The 11562-nt window shown below is 37.8% G+C and overlaps 1 protein-coding gene across 2 annotated transcripts; it reads left to right on the forward strand.

Moving 5' to 3' along the window:
• The first annotated feature begins 620 nt into the window (after positions 1-620).
• LOC144628925 (melanocyte-stimulating hormone receptor-like) lies at positions 621-10010 on the forward strand. 2 transcript variants are annotated; one of them, XM_078487049.1, is made up of 2 exons: positions 621-661; positions 8951-10010. In XM_078487049.1, the coding sequence occupies exon 2, from the start codon at positions 9069-9071 to the stop codon at positions 9993-9995; it is 927 nt and encodes a 308-aa protein (XP_078343175.1). In that variant the 5' UTR covers positions 621-661; positions 8951-9068; the 3' UTR covers positions 9996-10010. The 2 variants fall into 2 exon arrangements, with proteins under 2 accessions (XP_078343175.1, XP_078343174.1); XM_078487048.1 differs by lacking the exon at positions 621-661 and adding an exon at positions 8240-8357.
• The last annotated feature ends 1552 nt before the right edge of the window (positions 10011-11562 follow it).

Here is an 11562-nt window from a genome sequence, read left to right on the forward strand (position 1 = left end):
TTTTTGCCATCAGCAGATGCTTTATCGATGTTAAATAGCTGGGTTATTGTTCAATGGTTTCATTGGGATACATTATGTCAAGACAACATTTCATCTAGATTTGTATGTGAATTGAATGGTATTGAAACAGACAAAGGAAAAGCTCTTAAAGAAGGGAAATTAATTAAAACTGCTTTACCAAATGCGACGCTGTGTTCACTTTGTGATAGAGCCATGTGGGGAGACGTAATTTTCACGGCTGGTAGGGGAAATCGCAACCGGTCACCTCAGACCTTCGATACTTCAGCTAAGTTGATTATTGCAAGAGCATTTTTTTTAGTTTCATTTGGAAAGAATCGATATCGCTTTAACAACAACGAAAAGCTATCTGTTTTTTTTTTTTTCATAAAAAAGGAAGAAAAGAACAGAAAGAAATTCAAGCTAATTATAATAACTGCGGGGTATTCATTGTATCATTTTAATTAAAGACAAATTCAACTCATTAAAACATGAACGGAAGGTTTCCAACGTGTATTCAGATTCAACAATTGCTCACTATTTGACTACGGTACGTTTTAATCCATATACATCGCCAAACTGAAATCGATCTGTTACACGACCGATATTGGCCTGACGTTTTTCAATAATTTCTAGGCGCGGGTGAAACACACATCGTATGCAGGTAAGAATCTTAGTTCTTGCTTGAAGTGTTGGACTATTTTTCAAGGTTGATACAGAAGTGTAGGGCCGCTAATATCATAGTAGTTTTAAAAGACATCGGTGCCTGTTTGTGGCAAATGTAGCATTATTTACAGCTTAAATTTTTGTCATTGGATTACTGACATGACATTCTAAGATTTAGTTCCCACTAGCAACGTAAAGACTTTAACCACAACCATAGCCATAATTATAAAAAGAGGTTCTTATGTTCTAATGGAAACTGTCGTCTACAAACTTTCTACAACACCTGCCAAGCTTCCTCTTATGCTGCCATTATTAATCGGGCGTGGCCGATTTATAGTTTACCCTTTGGTCGTCCTAGAGCGTAGTCTCCTGGCGCGGCCAAAAAGACGGGGATAGCTTGGGGTTGCTACAAAACCGCTACGGGTGACGCATACCGCAATGGTTTTCATTTTAGTTTTGACAGGAAGTCGTTGCAGGCACACTTGGTCGACTTTTGGGTTAATGTGTAATCAGGTTGTGTTTTTTTGCTTCGGCGGAAGGACAGAGAAAAAAGCTTACGGGGCAAAGTACAATATGGGGCCCAGTTCTCGGCCACTTTTGACGTAAACTTGTATTTCTTACCTCAGAAGAACCGCAGGAACTTGAAATTTCTCCCAGAGCTAGCTACATTATTCAGCTTTTTGGTGTAAAGCTATCGACCGGTCAAAAATTAATTTGCCCGAGCAATAATAAAAATAAAAGCTCCATTTGTGGGCCCAGTTCTCGGCCACCTTGGCCCAGTTCTCGGCCACTAAAAAGCTTGTGCGTAATTATCTGTAAAAAAATGCTCAATTAATTTTCACAGTCATAAAATCACTCTGTAAACCTATTTATACTATATCGATCCCAAATTATTTTTATGATGCTTTGTTTTACTTTAGAAAAGAAGGATTTTAACGCGCCTAGTTGCCTATGTGCAGGTTCTGGCAAAACCGCATTCTGTGACCCGTGCATTTAGATGGTTTATTTTGCAGTGAAAAGGTCTTGAAAGATTTAGGTGTTGTAGAAATAATAGACAAGACAAGAGTCAGCTCAAAACTAAGATTGAACTTTATTTTTAAAACATTTATTTCTTTCATTCTGGCAGCAGCAGATGAAATTATATTAAAAACCAAGCGCTAAGCTGTGATAGCGAGCAGGGTGGCCGAGAACTGGCAAATACGCAAACGTCGCAAGAAAAAATTTCGAAGTAAATTAAGACCAAAAAATACAACGGTTCAACGAAAAGTTAACTAAAGCAGAAAGCTGAATTATTCTACGATTCACATGCCAAAAATTAGCTCGTATGGTGGGGGCTTTTGGATAAAATACGAATTTAACTACATCCATGAATTTGGAGCCGTAAACAAACAACTTTTTCGGGAATGCAAATTCACCTACCTCCGCGTAAACTCGACGTGTGAGCTTTCTATATCGAATTGAACGATCAAACTCAAGATACTTAAAGCACATGAATCAGTCTATCGTTTGAAGGAAATACCTTTTTCTTTTAATTCAACTGGAGTGTGAAAAAACGCGTTAAACACAAAGTGGCCGAGAACTGGACCCGGCCGAGAACTGGGCCCCATACTGTACTGATATTCACCATTGTGAAATTGCACTTACTTTGACAAGTTAAAGTTATTTTTGTAAATGAAAAAGGTAACGTCATTGATGTCACGCAGTGTTTTTTTTAGCAAACTAGATGGTTTGCTGGTTTCTGACTATGAATGGGGGTGTGATCTTGCGGTATATTTTTTGAGCCTGACTCCGCCGTAAAACTTTTTTTTTTATTTAGCAAGAACTGTGTCGATTTTCATTTCTGAACAATTGGTCGTCAAGTCGTTTGTCACAAAGAGTAGAATGTTTGTACAGCATGTTTTGGAATTATTTTAGATTTGGTTAGTAAGACGCTTCTGAAGACCTGAGCAAAACATTGGGAATGTACAGTATTAATAGGAACTTGAATGGAATTTTTCACAAGTTGGATAAAGGTATCAACTGAAAAGATGGACTTCAAAATGAGAACTTGGATTTTGTTGTAATTAAATTTTATCGCGGATTGGATGCATAATATCACGGCTTTGAAAGTCTTCAAATAATTAGAAAGGTTCCTTTCTTCCTTTTGATCTTATTGTTATTTTCATGTATTGATTATTCGAAAGTGGTTTTCGTTGATACGAAAAAAAAAACGGGTTTTCACTGAATTGCTTGAAGTATTTTTAGACGTGATAATATTGGCTTAATCAAATTACATTGTGCACGAAATATTTGTTATTCTTTTGTCTTGAAACTTTGAGGAAATTGAAATTTTTGTTTGACAGTGGTGTATGAAAGGCATTTTATAGAACTGAATAAAAAATAAGAAACATTGATAAAGGTTATTTCAAAGATTTATTTTGCCTTATTTTGAAGGGTTTCAGGAGTTTTAAAGAGTGCTGGTAAACGGCTGTATGTTGTTTGTGATTACGGATCTTATTTAGTTTCGAGCGCTCTAATTTTTGAAAGGTTAAAACAGGTTAAAACCGGGCGGTTTCATGAGTTTTTTGGGTAGAAAGGTACGGTGGTGGTCAAAAAAAAAAATGTTTAGAAAGGAATGACTGTAGTAGCACGTAAGTCGGAGGTTTGCGTGAGTCACGGGGTAAAGTATGCGTGAGCTGGATTTCCGGCGTCATAACGGCATGTTTTGTTTACTGAAAGATACACTCGACGTTTAGTTTAATAGCTTAGTCGGCTTGGGAAACTATTTTAAAAATGAATGTTGTAATAGTTAATTAATAGTAATCTAGAATTAACCCACTCTCGATTGGAGTCTGTTCTGGATTCGCGCTACCTTTTCGCCGCGAAGGAATTTTGTAAAATTTCGCTAGTGGAAAGAGGTACTGTAAGAACAGTATCAATAACTCAAAAGGAGGAACTTCTTTGTAGCTCTGAATTAAGACGTATGATAAAATTTTAGAATAAGAAACTTTCGATATATGGTTTTCATATTGTTTTTGTCAATTTCCTTTTGTGGCAGATTTTTTGAGAATCAGCTTTTCTTTCGTGTGATGACAGACACAGGACAGAACGAGAGGTGGATGAGAAAGATGCCGAAGATGAATAGGCACCGAAAAACGACAAGAACCGTCAAGGACTTATCTTTAGAGGGCGGGGAGTTTTGGCATACTGTATTTCGAGGACTGGACTGGACTAGTAAAACGCGGACTAGTAAACGCGGACTTGTAAAACGCGGACTAGTATAAGAGGGTCTCAATGGGGTGGTGGCTTTTACGGTTAACGGCTAAAATTTTGGCTTTTTTACAGCTAACGGTTAATTTATTTCCATTATGATTAACAGAAGTTAAAAATTGATTTCCATTGTTTTTAAACGTTAAAAATTAATTTCCATTATTGAAAAACATATTTAAGGTCTTAGGACCATTCTGGGATGATAAAGTGAACTAGTTTGGTTTATTTATAACTACTGACCGATGTTTTACGGTTAACATATTTTACGGCTAACGGTTAAAATTTTCCAATTTTTACGCCTAACGGCTAAATTTTTGGCCGTTTTACGGCTAACGGTTAACCCCATTGAGACCCTCGTATAACGCGGACTAGTAAAACGCGGACTTGTAAAACGCGGACTAGTAAAACGCGGACTCAGGTAAAACGCGGACTTGTAAGAGGCGGACTAGTAAAACGCGGACTAGTAAAACGCGGACTTGTAAAACGAGGACTAGTAAAACGCGGACTTGTAAAACGCGGACTTGTAAAACGAGGGCTTGTTAAGCACGGACTTGTAGAACGCGGACTTGTAGAACGCGGACTTGTAAAACAAGCGCTTGTAAATCGGATAAAACTAAACGGTTTAGCGAGCGAAACAATTTGTGTTTGAAGCTCTTGTGTGTTTCTTCGACGGCATATTTCTAGCTTTTTTGAGCACTCTATGGTCTGTTTTAGCGTGGAGATGTTTTTGCAGTATAGCACATGTTCGTTCTGCAAACCCCTACTAAAACAACGGGATTGATGCTATGAGTTGTGTGCATATGTTTCTTTCTTTCCACTACTTGACGTCTGTTGAGTGCAGTCGTTTGTATTGCTCGCACGAGGTAGAACGGGGCCCGTCCAGAAATCAACAGTCAATGGTAAATAAAGGTGACGGGCCTACACGACTCCTACGTTCGTGACATTAGAATATTTGCCGTTAAATGTTTAAATTCGGTCTTTCGACCTTATTTGCTTCTGACTTCTTTCTGAGGGTACTGTTTTAATTTTGGGGCAGTATGTGGTAAATAAAGGTGACGGGCCTACACGACTCCTACGTTCGTGACATTAGAACATTTGCCGTTATATGTTCAAATTCGGTCTTTCGACCTTATTTGCTTCTGACTTCTTTCTGAGGTTACTGTTTTTTTGAGACATTATGTATTGAAGAGAGCCGTAAGATGATTGTGGCCAAGGAATTCGAAGTGTCTAGAGGCGTTTTACAAGTCCGCGTTTTACTAGTCCGCGTTTTACTAGTCCAGTCCAGTCTACAAGTTAAAGACACATCAAGACCACCCCACTGTGAATTGCCATAGCACAGACAAAATTATAGTCAATATCTTATGTGTTTTTAAGAGAATTACATAAGAACCAAGGCATGTCTTGTCTTGCCTTACATTGACATGCAATAATTTGGAAATACTAAGCTCGTAACAGTTTAAGACAGAATCCATCAGGAATTTGAGTAACATTAATTTTAGTTACGCAAAAATTGAGCACCAGAATAATTTAAATCCTTGTGTTCTTTCATACCTTGTTAAAGGCTTGACATGTGATAACACCAACATAACACCAACAACAGTTCTTTATCAGTGGGGATTGAAGAAAAAATGGAAACATCATCACACAGTTGACCCCCATGCAAAAACACTCCAGGATGTCACGGGACTGTTTGGTGTCCGTCTGCCAATTTCTATAACTTCAAATTCCAATGTAAATTCACATTAAATTTTCAATATTTCTTAGTTGTCTAAATTTTACTAATTCTTTTAAAAAAACTATCACCTGCCAAACATCCCCAAAAATCACTCAAAAAATTACAAAATACCGCAATACATAGATACATGGGATGAGTGAAGTTTCCTTGGATTCCTTGAAACACCAACAAGATATTTCCGTTTAAGGTGGCTGATAATGGGTTTCAGTATTTCCCAGTCCTTATACTTTGGTTCAGGACTAAAAGCCTTCATCAATTGCTATTACAGTAATGGTATGAAACAAATGTTCAATCATTCATCAACAAGTTGTGATCATTTTCTTGACAATAGTAGTTCCCCGGTAAACAGTTGTAGTACTGTCCCATCAAAGTGCAATGCCTGGAAAATACCGAAAAGCACACGACCTTCAGGTGAAACCGCACCTTACAGTATTACCAATACACTGCACTTTGCTAAGTCTTAAAACTTTACATTGTCTAGTCGTCTACTTCAATCGTTTATTTGTATTGTGTGAGATACATTTATAAATTGAAACCATCATGTCATTAAGTAATGATGCAATCTCGACAACGTTCTAGATATTATATTATGCACACTAATACAGCTCATGCAAGCCCTGTGACTTACACAAACACAGTCGGACTGAGTGCTACTTAAGTAACTGCTTCGTGGTTTCTGCTGTACTGAACCCTGCCTTTCAAGGCAAAGCGCCCGATTTTAAGCTTCTCAAGCTTCTCAATGTTCTTGTCTTTAAATAAATTGACCGGAGAGTACTGGAGCTAGATGTTTATTGGTTAGAGCACAATAGACCCATTGTGTCATGAAGGCTATTATTTTGTTGTTAAGATTTTTACGTTCCCACACACTTTACAGATTTAAAGATAAACTAATTGTTACGAGATTGGAAAATAAATTAAATAGCATGATGCAGTGTTTGCGCGTTCATGAAAAATCCAAATACCGCCCAAATGTGGAGTTTCCGTGTTTCACAACTGAGTTATTGCGAGCATAATTTTGACTAAAATTACAGTCATTTGTAAGCAGCTGCCATGTTCGTGTCATCTTTGAGGCACCTAAAGCGGAGCTCCACAGCGGCCCGAAGGGCCGTAGAGAGGGTCCCTATAACAATAGAGAATCCACAGAAATAGAAAAATGAACCTGAGTTTTCATGGTCATCGTGGCTAGCGGCATGGCTCGCCGTCGAGTACGTACCTTGGTCGCGCACTCCAGAAATCTATTAATCCTAACCTCTTTGACACTGGGCATCCTAGTTATGGTCAATTGACAGCTGTCAATAGAAGATGTCCGCTTACCAGTATCACGTGGCCGCATCACGGGCTGAAGTGTATACCTCATCCAGGTGAAGTGTTTTTTTTTTTTTACAGTTGACTGCTTACCGGAAAATGGTTTTTATGTTGGATTGCGAGCTCAAGATCTAATTTATTCCTCTCTATGGTCAGTGAATTCAGATATTTAAATAAAAGCAAATGAATTACTGGGGTGCCCCGCTTTTAGACCTGGCTAAATCTATTTAATATTATAGGCTACTAAAGTGCGCCCCTCGTTCTCCTGTCATTTACTGACTTGTTTTATAACAGAAAAAAGTGAAAAATTCAATGAACTTTGTTTTAGTGGGGAGGGGGTGTAAAATTTCCGAAAGATCCCTATAAACTTCACGAAGGTATTTCGTGGGCTAAAAAAAATCGATATTCCGTGAGTCACTACCTCAAATTATGCAAAGTTCAAAACTTTCACTTCGCGAAGCACCTTTAAATTTTACTTGCATGAGAAGTATCAAAAACTAAAATGTTCATCGGCTGTCCCTGCGATACCATCAACATATATTATTGTTTCGGTTTTCGCGAAGCTTTACTGATGCGGGGGAGATAGCGAAAAACAAAACCCACACGAGCGTAACAGGCATATAGTCAATAAAAATGTTAAAGCAACCATTCTTTGTCGCAATAGGTGACACATCAATTTTGTCATGTTTTTAAACTTTTTTTGATTCCTTAATTAAAACTGGGCTATTTACTTAGCTAGAACGTAAGTAATTTTGTGCATTTAACAGCTACGCTCGAGTAAACAGTTTTATCTCTTGATCGTGTGCACACCCACAGACTACAATGTTGAGATTGCGACACTTGTCTTATTGAAATGTCTTTTTTTATTAAAATTGTACTCGGCAACCTTTATTTCCAGTGTCTATTGTAGTTTTTTTGGCATTTTATTTTACAAACTGTTTTTCTCTTAGACCCGTCTACGCAATGTATGGCGTATTTAAAATTTTTCTATCTTCAATTTTAATTTGAACATGTCAAATAAAATATATTATATTGCCAAAGCGTATTTACATAATCCAAAAGTGAGCGTATATCAATTAACTGAAAACTGAAATTGCAATTTAGCACAAAACTGATTAACACGGCTTTGACAGAGGAATAATAACTCAAAGATGAGACGGTGTTGAAAGCTGGTAGATAGCCGGTGTTAAGTGTTAAAGTGAGCCAAAGTCTAGAAAATTTCCATTTTAATTTAATTTTCTTTTTGATTTGCTTGATAAATATCTTTAATTGACCTCGTTAGGTGATGTTTTACTCGCAGCCGCGAGAAATGGTTTGCCATCCATAATTGTGGAATTAATCTTTGTCGTAACTGCGAGTCAAGTCTTTTAGCTGGCAAATGCAGGATTAGAAAACACAATTTCAGGTAACATTACAATCGTTAGTTGTTACCAGTGTCGGTAGTGGTTAGGGGATATCCTATTTCAGAAAAAAATCTTCGGCTGACATTTCGCTCTGCTGCCTTGTTTCCCCCTTGTTTCAATGTTAATAAGGTAGTAAAACAGGGAATGAGACCAGGGAATTAGGAAGTGTTTTAATGCAAATGTATTAGAATGTGCTGTAGGCTGCTTCGTATGTCTGACTGCCAAGTCAAGTTATAATTATGTAAAAACTCATGAGCTGGATTTTTTTGTTTTTCCTTGACGAAACAAAGTTCATATTAATCATGTTACAAATAGCCATTTAGTATTGGTTTGTTTACATAGAAAGGACACAAGCTGGTATAGTGGAAATCCTATCTTAATTTAAGTTATAACTTTAATATCGTAAGGATGACGAACTATCATGAATTATGATGGCTTTTTTGCTCGCATATTTGCGCCTTTTTGATATAACTCAAGCTAGTAACGTTATAATTGTGGATAACGCGCTCTTGTACGAAATTACCCCGATTGCTCTAGACAAAAGTAGTTTAACCTTTGCCTCCGTATTATACAAACACGGTGCTTCTTTTTTCAGGAACAAAATGTCCGGACACACAAGATGAAGCATTATTGAGGGCGTTTTGACGACAATCCTGGATAAAACATAAACTATTGCCTAACTACACATAAAAAATTACAGTTAACAAGAAAAAATGGTAAACGTAACTGAACATGGAAACCACACGACAATTCAAAAGCTATTTTGCCTGCTGGATGTTATCGAAACACATCAAAAGATCATTATTTCAGCATTAAATATTCCTCTCTTCATCACTGCATTACTGGGGAATGTTCTGATTATTGCTGCTCTTCAAAAACCGTCGTCCCTTCATCCGTCATCAAAACTTCTGTTGAGTTGCCTTGCGAGCACCGATTTCTGCGTGGGCCTCATTTCACAACCTGTTTTCGTTACCCATTTAATGCTTCCTCAAAACCCCAAACGTTGTTTCTATGTTGGGATACTTACAATAACCATAAGTTTAATTTTCTGTGGAGTGTCTTTAATGACACTGACAGCAATAAGTGTGGACAGACTTCTGGCGCTAATGTTGGGGCTGAGATACAGACAGGTCGTAACTTTAAGAAGAGTATGGGTCTTTGTTTTTACTTTTTGGCTTTCCAACACTGCCATTGCAATGACATATTTTTATAATCCTCGTGTTACTGCAGGCATCGTCGGCATAGAAGTGTTTTCATGTACAGTAGGATCGAGCTTCTGTTACATGAAAATCTATCTGACGCTTCGTCATCATCAAGCTGTAGTACAAGACCATAATCATCAAGAACAACCAACCGGAGTAGGAATTTCACTAAATATAGCACGATATAGGAAAACAGTGTCTACTGCACTGTGGGTGCAAGTTACACTGCTGGCTTGCTATCTTCCAAATGGTATGGTCATGGCTTTAATAGCTGTCACGGGATTACAAACACCCTCACTTAACCTTGCATGGGCTGTTACAAGTTTTCTCGTATTGTTAAACTCATCTCTTAACCCATTTTTGTATTGTTGGAAAATGAGGGAAGTAAGACAGGCAGTGAAGGACACGATCAGACAGCTTAGGTGTTTCTCTAGTTAACTGTCCTCTTTACCGCATAATCGTATCTATAACAAAATTCTCGATTTTGATTGGTTCTGCGCGCGCCTTTTTGTCGCGTAATCGGCGCGCGATCACGTGGGTGTCCAATTACAGGTATCCAATTTGAAATTGCTCAAATTGGATACCTGTAATTGGACACCTACGCCATCCGAGCGTCAATCACGCGCATTTGAATGGGTTTTTCTTGCTGTTTTCTAACTTTTTGTGCAACCAATTGCATTTACCTTTCGCTTTTTCTCACAAAAATGGTTCTTAAAGACTTCCTTACCTCGAATTTTGTTATTGATACGATTAATTAGTAATTGGACCTCGTGTCGTACAATTCCGAAACTAATCGTGCTCGTAATTTCAAAATCGTCCTCGCGCTGCGCGCTCGGCCGATTTTGAAATTACTCGCCCGATTACTTCCTGAATTGTACTCCACTCGGTCCAATTTCTATTACTTATTTGCTGAAAACAGGTTATTATCATTTTGGCTGATGACTGTACATACCACCATAGTAATTTATCTTCATTTTTTTAATGTTTCTTAGAGTCAAAGAATCACTTCCTCCTAAAAACACTTATGTTCCCTTCAAAAGCCGTCGCGGTTTCTTCATCCGCCATCAAAACTTTTGTTTCGTTGTCTTGCCAGCACTGATCTCTGTGTAGGTTTTATTACACAGCCTCTTCATCTTTTATTTTTGATGTCTTTTTGATGTTGGGATCCTGTCAATTACTATAGGTATATTTTTGGGTGGATTGTCTTTGTGTACAATGATTGCAATAACTGTGGACAGACTTCTTTCGCTAATGTTGGGACTGAGATACAGACAAGTAATAACTTTAAGGAGAGCATGGATCCGGCGTTGTTGCTATATTTTGGTTTTCTAACATTGCCATTGCAATGACATTCTTCTCCAACCTTCGCATTACAGCAGCACTCACCGGCGTAGTGGTGTCATTGTGTATGGCAACCACCAGCTTCTGTTATACAAAAACCTGCGGAATACTTAATAAGCAACAATGCAATGCCATGTGAAGCAAAGACAACCGAACGGAGGTGGAATTTCACTGATAATAGCACAATACAAAAAGACAGTATCTAGTGTATTGTGGATACAGCTTACATTGGTGGCATGTTATCTTCCTCATAATATTTTCGTGACGATATTTACTATTTCTGGATCAGCTAAACAATGGTTTGTGATCACTTGCCCTTTAACATTAACTCTGCTTTACTTAAGCTAACCACTCCACCCATTTCTGTACTGTTGGAAGATGAGGGAAGTAAGACGAGCAGTGAAGGACACGATCAGACAGTTTTGGTGCTTCTCAGCTGAAGTTAACCGGCTGTCTCGTAGAGTAAATTATTTATTGCAGGAACTAGTTTTTTTATTAGCTATATTTTAATAGTTAAGCAAAACAAATAAGAACACTTTAATGTGTAAGTATCCTTTATGCCTTTCCCCTTTTTACCATTCAAATGTTGACTCCCTAAAGCTGCCTTGCCTAAGCTCCGTTTACTGGGCAGTTATAGAACAAATAACTCAGTTTACTATAAACC

Source organism: Oculina patagonica, chromosome 10 (genome assembly GCF_052425735.1).
Source record: "Oculina patagonica isolate OP01 chromosome 10, crgOcupat, whole genome shotgun sequence".
Taxonomy (NCBI): Eukaryota; Metazoa; Cnidaria; class Anthozoa; order Scleractinia; family Oculinidae; genus Oculina; species Oculina patagonica.